Raw genomic sequence first — 13,713 nt, 5'->3', positions numbered from 1 at the left:
CTTTAAAGATAAAGCTGTATTTACAGCAAAGCTAAGTTTACGAGCATATATGCACAGTATATTTACATCTCTTTACAATTATATAAAATTTATAAATAATACAGAAATGCAATCTTGCTCCTCAAAGAAAAGCTCTAGAAGGGGCCAGTGCCACCCTCTCTCAAGGTAGAAAACAAGCAGTGAAGCTCTGGAATATGTTAATGTAGGAGTTAGAGAGGCTAAGGAACAGTGAACAGATGCAGTGCCTAAGAGCCAAGAAGAAATAATTGTACTTTGGCTTTTTATACCTCTTAGCAAACCAATGAATGATACAGGCTTTATCATTATTATTCTTTTGCAACCAATGATCTAATTTAATTAGATTCTGCACCAAACTTTCATGAAAGTACTGATTTCTCTTACTAGAATAAGCCTTTAACTACCACATGAGCTTTTCATCAGTGGACATTGCCAAGTTGTCCTTAAGACTGCTGTCAAGGCATTCTCTGCCCAGCTTGTATTCCTGTATTTGTGCCACCCACAGGGCTTTATGATTTGAGCAGCTTTAAGTTCTGACTAAAATGTGTCTCTTCAGTAGTACTTGTGAAGCACTTTGGTTTGTTAATATCATGTTAACTCATTCCTTTATGGTGAAATGGATACAGATATTCAGGGGGTTCATTCTGGTTTTAATTTTAACTCTGCTTTCTGATAATAACTTTAGTACAACTTCCTTTGAAGCCATTGGGCACTTTTAATTGTCATTGATGGGCATTTAATTATTCACTGATAACAATTTTCTGTCTCATTAGCTGAAATAACTGTTACAAGACCTTCTTTTCTTTCTTGTAAAATGTTGAGATTGCAGTGGAATTCCTGATCACAAAAAATATATAAAATATATAAAACAGCCTAAGTTACTGTTTTGTCTTTCAATATGTACAGTGAAGACTGGCAGATGTCGGGATCAGGATCAGTATCAGGAACTGGTTCTGATTCTGAATCAGAGGAGGACAGGGAGAAAAGCAGTTGTGAAGAAAGTGAATCTGACTATGAGCCAAAAAACAAAGTCAGGAGCCGGAAACCTCCAAGCAGGTAAGAACTCATTTGTTTGAATACTCTGCTACTATTTCTAATAAGCAATTGAGTATTTGTTACTACTATACATGTGAATGAAAACATTAATGCTTACTGAAAAAAAAGAAGTTTTTAAAGCTGTGTGAGATGTTAATATTTTGATGGGTTTTAGAGAATATCTTTTCCCGCCTGTTGCAGCAGAAAGTGGAGTAACTGAGCATTTGTTAGATGCATGTATTCAGAAAGCAATACAGAAGACTTTAAAAATTGTCCTTATTGAAACTTTGTTATGTCATACCTTATTATCTTAAAGAATTAAACCAAAAAGTGGGAAAAAAAGTGCAGGACTGAAAAAGAGGCACCTTGATTCATCAGAGGATGAGGAAGATGATGATGATGATGATTATGATAAGAGAGGATCTCGTCGCCAGGCAACAGTCAATATTAGTTACAAAGAGGCTGAAGAAACCAAGACAGATTCTGATGATTTGCTGGAAGTTTGTGGAGAAGATGTCCCTCAAACTGAAGAGGATGAATTTGAAACTATAGAGAAGTTCATGGATAGCAGAGTTGGCAGAAAAGGAGGTATTTATTTGGTGGTGTTCTTAAGATCTTGGAGTTCGTTGTTGTGTAATTCAGCAGATGGTCTCAGATGTAGATTTCCTGTAGGGTTTGTACACAGCAGAAGATTTCAAATTACCAAAAAATCACCTTATTTTGTCTCTCATGTTCATAAGGATGTTCCTTTTTAAAGTTCCTAGGAAGTGTTGGCAAAGTAAAATGTAGAAGAGTTGTATACCTAAGTAAAAAATAAAAATTAAGTGGAAGGCATCTGCATATTGCGTAAATACATATTGTTAACACAAGTGTTGGTACAGTTTAGTGATACTTGATCAGTATGTAGAGTGGAGTGGAGAAAGTGGATTAGATAGTAGACTTAACTAATGACCTGGACCCAGCTTGCCACAGACAGTGTTAGAAATGCTCTACAAATTACTCAAGTGCTCTCAATATACTCAGTCTGTGTAACTGACTACAAGATACATCAAAAGTTCCAGTGGAGCACTTTGCATGTGAGCTTTCTGAAGTATTTTGTGAAAAGTAGTAGATGTGTCATATTTCACAATAATAGCATGTGGCATTTAGCAGTTCAGCTTACGTTTTTGAGTCTGCAAGTTAGAATTCTAATTGCAAAAACAAACACAAAAAAGCTCATACCCTGTGCTTCTTGCACTTCAGAACTCCCTTTCCCCATGCTGTCCCAAATTCTAGCATATCCTGCTCCAGTGCCTAGTGTTACTGCTGTGGTCAGGGCCTTTGGAACTAAGCTTCATATATTCCTCCTGCCCAGATGACGTTGCTGCTTATGCTGTCTTTTGCACTTGCCACTCTTTGTGACTTTATCTGGCCCTTGCAGCTTGCTGGACTCATTTCCTTGCCTGTCTGTCCTCAGAAATGAGCCCCTTTCCTGCTGCTAGTATGCTTCAGCTGTGATACAGACTGTACTTAATTAAAAAAAAATCCCAGGTAAGACAGCAAAGCCAGAAAACCTAGTGAAATATTTTTAGGAAGAAATAAATATTAAGCCATCCCTGGTAGTGGTCTGGTTTTGTCTTAAAGCTGACCAAGCGTAGTACCAGATGTCTTGTATGCTCAGAGCTGAGAGTAATATAACACAAGACAACAGAAAACCATTAGAGTGTTCCATGGTGATGACTTCAAAAAACAAGAAATGCAAAGAAAATTCTTGTGAGAAAAGATGAGATACAGTAGGTTAGAAGCAGTTTTAGTTGCTTTTTAAAAAATTTCTTTTAACATATCTGTTGTGATTGTTTCAGTGAGAATAATGATAAAAGAGCTGTAAATACTAACCAATTATATGCTCAATAAAAGTATCATCGATTGCTTTCTACACTTATCTAAGGCTTGTGATGTGGTTTCTTTCTCAGCCACAGGTGCTGCAACCACCATCTATGCCGTTGAAGCAGACGGTGACCCAAATGCGGGGTTTGATAAGCTAAAGGAGACAGGAGAAATACAGTATCTGATTAAATGGAAAGGTTGGTCACACATTCATAATACATGGGAAACTGAGGAAACACTCAAGCTACAAAATGTTAAAGGAATGAAGAAACTGGACAATTACAAGAAAAAGGATCAAGAAACAAAACGATGGTGAGCATTTTTACTTAGACTGTGATGATCCTAATGTTGTAACAATGTAGATGTTCTGCTGGATTTCTGAGACCTGTTACTTGAGGGCATCATTTCAAGTTAAAATAGTGAAAAAAACCTTGAAAAGCTGAAATCTCCCTCACATGTTACTTTGGGACAGTCTTCTGAACCTCATTTTTGTGTGTGTACTGGAACTGAAACTTTACCAAGATCAGTAATTTTTAAAAAGTAATAAATTTTGTCTTTTACTAATTTTGTCATTATACTTTGATCAGAGTTCTGTGGTAGACACTGCAAAGATTAATTCTCTTGGTTCATTGGCCATTTCAGCTGGATTTGAATAATTCAGTTTTCTTGTTAATAACCCAGGATTCCAGCCTGAGAGCAGAAACCTGAAGAAGTCCATATGTTTTAAAGTCACCCTTTGGTGTTTGGTTTTGCCAGCATGTTTAATATCATCAGTGAATAATGGTGGGATTTTTAACAACTTAATCATGATGGATACTCATAGAGCAAGACTAACCCTGAGCACTGTGATGTGAAAATACCTTGTGAGGAAGGTTACTGCTATTTGAGAACAAGTATTCTGAACCAGCTGCATGACTACTACAACCTGTAGTTGTGTCTGTCAGTAAGCAAGTGTTCTCAGTCACTAACATGTACACCTGAAGCAAGAATTTTTAAGTTTTCCTTAGCAAGATTCCAGCGAAGCTCACATTCAGAGTAGTGTAAGACTTGACAAATATTCTTAGTCTTAGAACTATACAGTGTAGTAAGTGTTAATTCTCATAACAGGCTGAAAAATGCTTCTCCAGAGGATGTGGAATATTACAACTGCCAGCAGGAGCTTACAGATGATCTACATAAACAGTATCAGATAGTGGAGAGAATAATTGGTAAGTTACAAACTTGCAGACAGAAAACACTGTTGAGAATTCTGTGTGTTCACTGCTTATATATTGCATTTAGAAGCAGGAATTTAGAATGTGAGTATCATCAACTTTGTTTAATCCAAACAAAACTCCAGATAAAGAGGAGTGTTGTCATGCTATCTGTGCTACAAAGCTAGCCTGTGTTGTCTTATTGCCAAAAACAGGTGTTTTCATAAGATACAAAAGTAAAATGCTGATGAGCTATCTCTGGTGCATTTCTGCAGCTCACTCAAATCAAAAATCAGCAGCTGGTTATCCAGACTACTACTGTAAGTGGCAGGGTCTGCCTTATTCAGAATGTAGCTGGGAAGATGGTGCTCTCATTGCCAAAAAGTTCCAGGCACGGATCGATGAGTATTTTAGCAGAAATCAATCCAAGACGACTCCCTTTAAGGACTGCAAGGTGAGTATGTAATTTGCAGTAGATTTATAGTAAGTATTGCTGGGTGCGACAGGAACGGAGTTAATTTTCTTCATATCAGCCTGTATGGTCCATTTTTTGGATTTGTGACAATAGCATTGATAACACTAAAGTGTTATGGCTGTTGCTGGACAGTGTAAAGGCTTTTTCTGTTCTTGCAGTGCTCTGCTGCCTTTAAGGGCAGGCAAAGCAGTGGGCGGGAGCTCGGCCAATACAGCTGACTCTTACTGACCAAAGGCGCATTTCATGCTGTTTCATGTTATGCTTGCAATAAAACAGTGTGGGCTGAGTAGGGTGTGCAGAGATGACCATTGCTTGAAGACCTGCTGATCATTAGCCTGCTTGTAAATTAATATGTGACTCCCTTTCTATCACTTCAACTTTTTGTATGTTTTGTTTCAGATGGTTAGATTTTTTCTCCCCTTCACCCTGTAAACTTTAGTTACAAGTGTGTTTGACTTTCATCCTTTCAGTTCTCCCCTGTCCTATTCAAGAGGAGCATAATCAAGCAGCTGAGCAGTGGCTTAGTTGCTGGGTCCACATCAGTTTTGGTAGTGAAGATTTTAAAATCTTCTATGGCTCCAGAGATAAGATACATAATATGAAGTATTTTTTGACAGTTGTATTTTGAATAGTAATAATTTATATACATATATATTAAAAAATACCACCAAGAGTAGCTTCTGTATCTAAGTCCCCCACATTATTCACGACATGCAAAAATAGGCTTGTTTAGTTTATTTTAAAAGTAAACTTTGAATGAGTTAATGTCACTCCTGTTGTGAAAATTGGATTAGCAGTCAAACTAATTTGAACTTGCTAAATGTTTTTTCATCTGGCCTAGTTTTCATTGGTGGGTGAAGAATAGACTTTGTAAAGTGACTCAGTAGATCCCTGCCATAGGGTTTTTTTTCCTATAGGAAGACATTGTTGGTAACTTCAGTCAGTAGCAGAACTGTTGACCAATTTGCTTTCAACAGGTTCTGAAGCAGAGACCGAGGTTTGTTGCACTAAAGAAGCAGCCATCTTACATTGGAGGTCATGAAAGTTTAGAGTTAAGAGATTATCAGTTAAATGGATTGAATTGGCTTGCTCACTCATGGTGCAAGTAAGTATATTTTGAATTTATTTTTTTCCTGTTTGTAAATTGTGTTTGTAAAGCTTTGATTTTTATGTTTTGTTGTTGGTTGATTGGGGTTTGGCTGTTTCTTTTAACAGCGGAGGGTTTCATACCATACAGTGAAAGTAGATGTCTTGCACTAAATAGTACCAAAACTTAGAGTTCTGTGGTTATTCTCAAAAAAAACCCACAAGCAACCCAAAATAAAAAAGCAGCTAAGCTCCATTATTGCTGTGTTTTTAATTTCCTGTGGGAATAAGTTATATTTTTAAAGAACAAACAAACCTGACGCAGTAAAATCAGAAAACTCTTCTGAAATGCCTGCATTAGTGCTATTTTTTTAAAGTAGACTCGTAAGTATTGTTTTCAAGGATTTTGTTAATTTTCCCAAACTAAATTAAATAGTAAGGGAGTGGGGGGGGTGGAATTTGTTTTGATGGAAAACCAGAATGTGTGGTTACAAAATCTCGAAGACTTTCTGTGAGTGGGTTTTATGCTTAAAAGATAACTTCTTGTTGTCCAGTCCCTCGTCTCTACTTCCCTCACCTAAAAAATATTATTTTATTATCCTTTCAGAGGGAATAGCTGTATTCTTGCAGATGAAATGGGTCTTGGTAAAACAATACAAACAATTTCCTTTCTGAACTACCTGTTTCACGAACATCAGTTATATGGGCCTTTCTTGCTCGTCGTGCCACTTTCCACTTTGACGTCTTGGCAAAGAGAGATTCAAACTTGGGCTTCCCAGATGAATGCTGTAGTTTACTTAGGAGATGTAACCAGCAGAAATATGGTGAGTATTTCTTTGTGTCATTGGAAAGGCTAGTAGATAAACGAAATTGCTTCAGGTTCCTGTCCTAGTCTGCAGTATTGTGGGTAGGACTGAGCAAACACTTAGGGAAGCACTGTGTGTTTAAGGTGCAAACAGAAAGCTTAGATTTTGATCTGATTGTAAATGTGTGTGAAAGATTTACTTCCTGCCTAATAGTGAACAAGATTAAAAATGTATTATTGCAGAAGAAGATTTGTATTGAAATGCAAGATGTTTATTTAGGTGCATGTAGTAAAAATGTAAGCAATTCGTTCATGATTTTTCTGAAAGGTTGATTTGTTTTCTTAATGTGCTTTCTGAATGTTAATAATCTTACTGTTAAAAAAAAAGTTCTGTAGTAATTCTGTGGAGTTTGTTCAGAATTTCAAACAAAAGTCTTTTGAAGTACATAGAGAGGTTAGAAGTTATCTTGTATATGTTAATATGTTGTGCTTCTGTTCTGTGTTTGTGTATGTCATTAAATGTTTGTATTGCTGCGGTATGTGAATTAATCACATTCAACAAGACTTTTTTCTCTTTTGTAGATAAGAACTCATGAATGGATGCATCCACAGAACAAACGATTAAAATTCAACATACTACTAACAACATATGAAATTTTGCTGAAGGATAAGGTAATAAGGACAGTCACAGGTGTTTGGGTTTTGGGACATTAAATCTATGGAGCGTGTTAATAGCTTTAGCATTTGAAATAAGTCAAAGCCCATGGTTCGGGGTTTTGGTTGTTTTTTTTGGGGGGGAGGAGCTTGGAGTGGGCTTTAAACACTTCCAAATTTTCTGTATGTATGATGAGGCTTTCATCCTTTCTCTTCTTAGGCGTAGGACTTCTCATTACAGTAATAATCTCCTATTTTCAAGAATAAATTTGTATAGTTGGTGAAGAAGCAAATAGTTTTTGCTTTAATAGTGTGCACATTCTGGGAAGAGGAGGCCAACAGTGATATTTTTCCAGTCATGTAAAGATTAAAGTGGGTCAGACTTTTGGCCTTCTTTTTCCCTTCTGAACATAATTTTTTCTTTTCTGGGGCGTTTGTGCAGTCCTTCATTGAACCTAGCAAATACAGAAGCCTTGATGAGTACTGAAAATGTAGAGCTGTCCATATTACATTAAAGTAAACTAAGAGATGATGATGTGTATAGCTTGATTATGAAACTGGAAAATTCTGCAGTGTGTTTATTTGTGTAACGTTCCCCCTCTTCTCTGTTTCTCTTAAGTCATTTCTTGGAGGTCTGAATTGGGCATTCATAGGAGTTGATGAAGCTCATCGTTTAAAAAATGATGACTCTCTTCTGTACAAGACTTTAATAGACTTTAAGTCTAATCATCGTCTTCTCATTACCGGAACCCCTCTGCAAAACTCTCTCAAAGAGCTTTGGTCTTTGTTGCACTTCATCATGCCAGAGAAGTAAGGAAAAATTCTGCAAATGTTACTGTGATGTGTAGTGATTTGAGACTTAGTAGAGAGACAGAATTGTGCTGAAAGATGATTTAAATATTCTGCATTAAATAGATGCATTTATTTTTCTTCATGCCTCTCCTGTTAAGTACCTCTTGGCAGAGGTTATCAGATTTTTCCACTTTAGCAGTCCATAGAAATGATGGATCAGAATCCAGAAAAAAGACATCCTCTTCAATTAAGAAGAAACCTGCCTGGATTTACTCTGGGGAATAGAATGGAAACTTTCATCTGTTAGTATTGTTAATGAAAACAAACTTGTGCCAAGATGCCAAATATCCTGTAGCTCAGTCACATGTCTCTTTTTCCCTTAGTACGGTAAGCTTACTGTACTGACTTTATTTTGTTTATACATATGATGATATGGAGCTCATGTGTAGGAGCACATTCCTGTTGCACATGTTATAAATACCAAGATCCATACCTGGATTTAGTTTGAGGTATGGATTATGTTAATTTCTTCAGGAGCTTGCATGGTGGTTAAGTACCCATTATTCATTTGATCACTGTCTGTTCTCTTAGTGCAGAGGCTAGTTACACTTTGGCTAGACTATGCAAGTTGCAAAACACACATTATGTATGTGTGGTTTTCTTGCACACCCTTCAGCTATGCAGCTGTCTTTTCATTGTGCTCTTGGTAGGTATAATAACGGAATTTCTAAAACCATTCTTTTTCCTTACAGGAAAAGAAAAACATTGAGTTTTCCACTGGGGAAGTTAAAATTCAATTGGTTTCATTCTGTAAATGTTTTGGGGGAAAATAATTTCTTATGTATATAGGGAAAGTATTTAGAATATCTTGAGATGGAAGTTCAGAAATTAGGTAAATTGAACAGCATGAATTGAGAAAGAAATCCAGATGTGTGTATACTTATGTATTTATACATGTTCTGTGTTTGTTGCCTTCCTGGAATTTTGCTTTCTCATGTCATTGACAGTGCACTACTACTTTGTGCTCTTTCTCCTATGTTGAAGGTTTTCCTCTTGGGAGGATTTTGAGGAAGAGCATGGCAAAGGGAGAGAGTATGGTTACGCCAGTCTTCACAAAGAACTTGAACCATTTCTCCTGAGAAGAGTAAAAAAAGACGTAGAAAAGTCTTTACCTGCTAAAGTCGAGCAAATTCTGCGGATGGAAATGAGTGCATTGCAGAAGCAGTATTACAAGTAACAACACTCCTCTAAGTTGTGCTGAGTTGATGCTATGTCTACATGCATGCTGAAGTATAACAGGCTTTGTCATGCAATTTGAACTTAAGGCTTCTAGTGTTTCCCACCAGGGGAATTCTATGAAGCAAGAGCTCAAGAATGTCACTAGCCTTATGTCTATTCGTGTAGCTTCTTTTCTTTAGCATGTTTATGCATTACTTAGGGACCTGCATTTTTCTTCTCCTTTTTTTAAACTTACATATATTTTGAGAGCTTCAACTGTGTTGCTTCCACATACAGTTCAAAATTACTTATATTATACAACTTATATCATAGGTGGATTTTAACCAGGAATTATAAAGCCCTCAGTAAAGGTTCAAAAGGCAGTACCTCAGGCTTTTTGAACATCATGATGGAACTCAAGAAGTGTTGCAACCATTGCTACCTCATCAAACCGCCAGATGATAACGAATTCTATAATAAACAAGAGGCCTTACAGGTAATGTCACCTTTTGATAGAAAAACTAGTCTGCTTTACATCTGTAATATTCACACAATTTCTTAATGTCATATTAGTTTATTAATGAAGTGTATTAAGAGAAAACAGGTTCTTTGGGAAATGAGCATCTTGTATTAAGAGGGATCAGGTTCTTTGTAAAATGAACATCTTGGATTTTAGGGAATGGATTTTTGTTTCCTAGTTGGAACTGAGTAACTGACAGATAATTCACTAAACAAGATATTCCTGGTTCTAATTACAGTCAAAATAAAAATAAATCATTTGAAATAGTCAAATACAAAGTTGAGACCTATTTTAAACCCAAGTAAAATAAAGTAGGTAAATGTAATATGAGTGGAAATGTATATTACTGGTAGTGATAAACCTGCACTTTATGTGATTACAGAAAGTGATCTGTAGGATGATTATTAAGCCTTTTTTTGTAATCAAATAGCTGTTCTTCATATGTCTACCAACAATGAAAGAGACAGAAAATTAAAGTAATAAGCATCCAAAGCTCAGTCTGATCTTGTTATTATGGTTGTAACAAATGAAAACAATTACCACCACCACCACCAAAGGTGGTTTGTTGTTATTTTGTTGTTGTGGTTTGTCATAGGCTGCTTACCATAGGCAAAGGGGTAATAAGAGACGGGGAGAAGGCTTAACATAAGCAAGTTCCAGTTTGTTACACCCAAGCATGATTTTATATACTTTCTATCAAAAGGCTACATAATAGGATTACAAAATCATGTTAAATTCTGATTAGTTATACACACCTCCATTAGAACTACATTAGGATTACACACTACTTATTAGAATACATTAACTACATATTTCCTATCTTCTAGCAAGGCACAAAACCTTTTTCTTTAGCAAAGCTATATTATCTTAGTCCTTCAGAGCATTTATCAACTTAATTCTAAGCAGACAGTTAATAGCGTCTAAGTGAGAAAACGGGCACCAGATGGTGATAGGCTGTGAAGGCCATAAGATAATTAGTTTAGACTGGAGGCATCTTGTTTTACAAACCACGTTTCTTTCAGGGGCACTTTGATCTTGCACTTTTGCTGGCCTGCTTTTAAGCCCATAACTTGTGCTTCAGTGTACTAATATTCAGACATTTTTATAAAATCACTATATGTAACATTACTATACCCAACAGTGGTTGGGGTTTTTTTAACTAATGAACTAATGCCTGTTGCTATGCTTCTCAACAGTTTTCATATAAATAAGAAGACTGTTATTGATGCACTTTATACCAATATAAACGTTCCTAAAGATGATTTTTGGGTGTTTTTCTTGTATTTTCTTGGTTACCTTTTTTTTTTTTTAATTTGACAGAAAAGAACTTGGGTCTGCATCACAGCTGAATAAATGTTTATGCTCTTTTTTTTCATGTTTTGTTGAGATGTTCAGATGTGGCTTTGAGAGGGACCCGAACAACGCATTTCCTTTAAAAATATGTCAGTTATTAAAACTAGTAAACCTTTTGATTTCAAGTAGGATCAACTTAACTAAAACTGGAGCGACCTTTCACATTCAGTTAATGCATACTAGTATATTCATACAGCAGTGTTGTCTTCCACTTATGTGGATTTGATGGGTTGGATTTTATTCTTAGTTCAAAGGGACCATCTTGTATGCACTTTCGAAACTTTTAGAATTCTTGGTCTTCTTTTCTTAATTCCTACATCAATAGAAGGAAAAGCAAACCTCAAAACTTAAGTGGTTGTCTAGCCCTCTGCAGTGTGTAAACTTACTTTGTAATATATGTTTCTTGGGTTTTGTAGCATTTAATACGTAGCAGCGGGAAACTAATCCTTCTTGACAAGCTACTGATTCGTCTGCGAGAACGTGGCAACAGAGTTCTGATATTCTCCCAGATGGTGAGGATGCTTGACATCCTGGCAGAGTATCTGAAGTATCGCCAGTTTCCTTTTCAGGTAAGAATTATGATAATGGTAGCCAAGAGGCTTTGATCTTGAATATAAGAATAACCTTTTCTTTTGTCTGAAAAGAGTATTGGAACAAGTTTTCCAGGGGTTGATGAACTTCCGTCCTGTCTGATGTTCAGAAGTTACCTGGACATGACTTCTGCTTTAGCTATGCTCACCTGAGGAGAGGGGGTTAGACTGGATGACCTCCAGAGGTTCCTTCCAACCTCAACTATTTCGTGACTAAGTAATCTTTACATAGACCTTTGCTTAAGCAAAGTGTTCAAGAAAATGTGTTTTTTTTTCTTGACTATTGACAATTTAAATATGTTAAAAGCTATTGTGAAAGGAAACACAAATTTTTTTCTTCACCTAACAGTTTTGACAGTTGAGAAATCAAGTTGCTCTTTAAATACAGTATAAGATTGTTTTTTTTTCAACTGCAGTATTTGATCTTTTTAGAGACTTGATGGATCAATAAAAGGGGAATTGAGGAAACAAGCACTGGATCATTTTAATGCAGAAGGATCAGAGGTATGGTATTCTTTTCTCCAAGGAGTCTTCCCCCTCCAACCCTTAAATACAAAAAAGTATTGCACAGAAAATTAAGGCTGAGAAAAGTAAGAATATATCAGTAGTACTTTATCAGTTGTGTAGGTAATTATTTTTTCCTAAAGCTCTATCAAGGTAATTTTAATTTACTTTGCTGCAGAAGTATAACCTAAGCTTTGTTGCTTAGTAGAACTTAACTGTTTACAAAAGCATTGAATTTTAGACAAGCAGTAAGTATCTGAAACATCTTTGGCAGTAGGCAGAACTAACTTCTATATGGCTTTGCATTAAAAACCAGTTCTGAGCCGCTCATTTCAAGGATGACATAGAACTCCTTGAGGGAGTCCAGCACAGAGCCACAAAGATAATGAAGCATATGGAACATCTCTTTATGACGAGAGACTGGGGAGCTGGGCCTCTTCAGCTTGGAGAGGAGGAGACTAAGGAGTGACCTCATGCATGTTTATAAATATGTAAAGGATGAGTGCCAGGAGGATGGAGGCAGGTGATGCCCAATGACAGGACAAGGAGCAATGGGTAGAAGTTGAGACGTAGGAAGTTTCATGTATACATGAGGAAGAATTTTTAGCCTGTGGGGGTAACAGAGGACTGGAACAGATTGTGCAGGGCAGGTTCTGGAGTCTACCTCTCTGAAGATATTCAGAACCCACCTGGACACATTCCTGTGTGATCTGGTATAGGAGTTCCTGCTCTGCAGGGGGGTTGGACTGGATGAGCTTTGAAAGACCCTTCCAGCCCCTGACACCTTGTGATTCTGTGAACAGTCTGTAATCAAGTATCCTTGCCACACTTCCTTGTGCTGGAGTAATACTAAAGAATTGATTTCTATCCATTCTTTGTGAGCAAGTTGTGAATATTTAGGTATCTGTAGATTCTTTCTCTTCCCAGTTGGAAGATTGGTAGCTTATTTAGTTGAGAAGCAGATGAAAGAGAGGCTAAAAGAGTAATTTCCTACTTCAGTTCAGTGCAAAAGCTCAAAGTGATTCAGCATTCTCGAGAGGTGATAATTGAGTCTTGAGATTTTTTCCAGCCTCTTTGTGCATTTTGTACCAGAGAGGCATCCCAGATCAGGGAAAATGCTGGACACAGCATGTTGTGACCCAGGAAAACTCAGATGGTCTCACTTTGAGATCACTATAGAGTCCAAGATAATTTGTCTTTCATTAAATATTTGTCTGCTCTGGCCCACTTCAGATATTTTTTGACAGTTATGCAGACCCTTGAAGTTTGATATTGCCCTCCTACTGCCTGCAACCGAAGTACAGAGGTACTAGGCTGTCAAGAGCCAAACACAGATGTACATGGCTATCAGGAGGGCAGTGCAAGCCTAGGAAATGAAGGTCACCACACAGCAAGGAGACTTAGTGTTCTGGTCTGCTGTCTTTTGCAATGTGTATATGAGTTGCCCTAGCTTGATTCCTGATCTCAGAAAGGATGTGTGGGCAGGGAAGGATTGCATCAGTTTTCATGTGGTCTTCAGATGGCAGGACTGTATCCACCACAGTTTTAAACGGAATGAAGCGTTAACAGCAGAACAGTTAAAGACCCAGTAGTCTGTGGCTCAG

The 13,713-nt window shown here is 36.9% G+C and overlaps 1 protein-coding gene across 1 annotated transcript in view; it reads left to right on the top strand.

The window, feature by feature from the left end:
- CHD1 (chromodomain helicase DNA binding protein 1) overlaps positions 1-13,713 on the top strand; it is a 60,134-nt gene that overhangs the window by 26,339 nt on the left and 20,082 nt on the right. Inside the window, exons 6-18 of the mRNA XM_064140712.1 lie at positions 925-1,074; positions 1,370-1,641; positions 3,006-3,231; positions 4,027-4,127; positions 4,388-4,566; positions 5,565-5,692; positions 6,281-6,497; positions 7,061-7,150; positions 7,752-7,942; positions 8,969-9,157; positions 9,476-9,638; positions 11,432-11,584; positions 12,038-12,109. Coding sequence (XP_063996782.1) covers positions 925-1,074; positions 1,370-1,641; positions 3,006-3,231; positions 4,027-4,127; positions 4,388-4,566; positions 5,565-5,692; positions 6,281-6,497; positions 7,061-7,150; positions 7,752-7,942; positions 8,969-9,157; positions 9,476-9,638; positions 11,432-11,584; positions 12,038-12,109 — 2,131 coding nt within the window. The remainder of the gene's footprint in view (positions 1-924; positions 1,075-1,369; positions 1,642-3,005; positions 3,232-4,026; positions 4,128-4,387; positions 4,567-5,564; positions 5,693-6,280; positions 6,498-7,060; positions 7,151-7,751; positions 7,943-8,968; positions 9,158-9,475; positions 9,639-11,431; positions 11,585-12,037; positions 12,110-13,713) is intronic.

This window comes from Pogoniulus pusillus, chromosome Z, assembly GCF_015220805.1.
Source record: "Pogoniulus pusillus isolate bPogPus1 chromosome Z, bPogPus1.pri, whole genome shotgun sequence".
Lineage (NCBI taxonomy): Eukaryota > Metazoa > Chordata > Aves > Piciformes > Lybiidae > Pogoniulus > Pogoniulus pusillus.
This window is presented reverse-complemented; position numbering and strand designations above follow the sequence as displayed.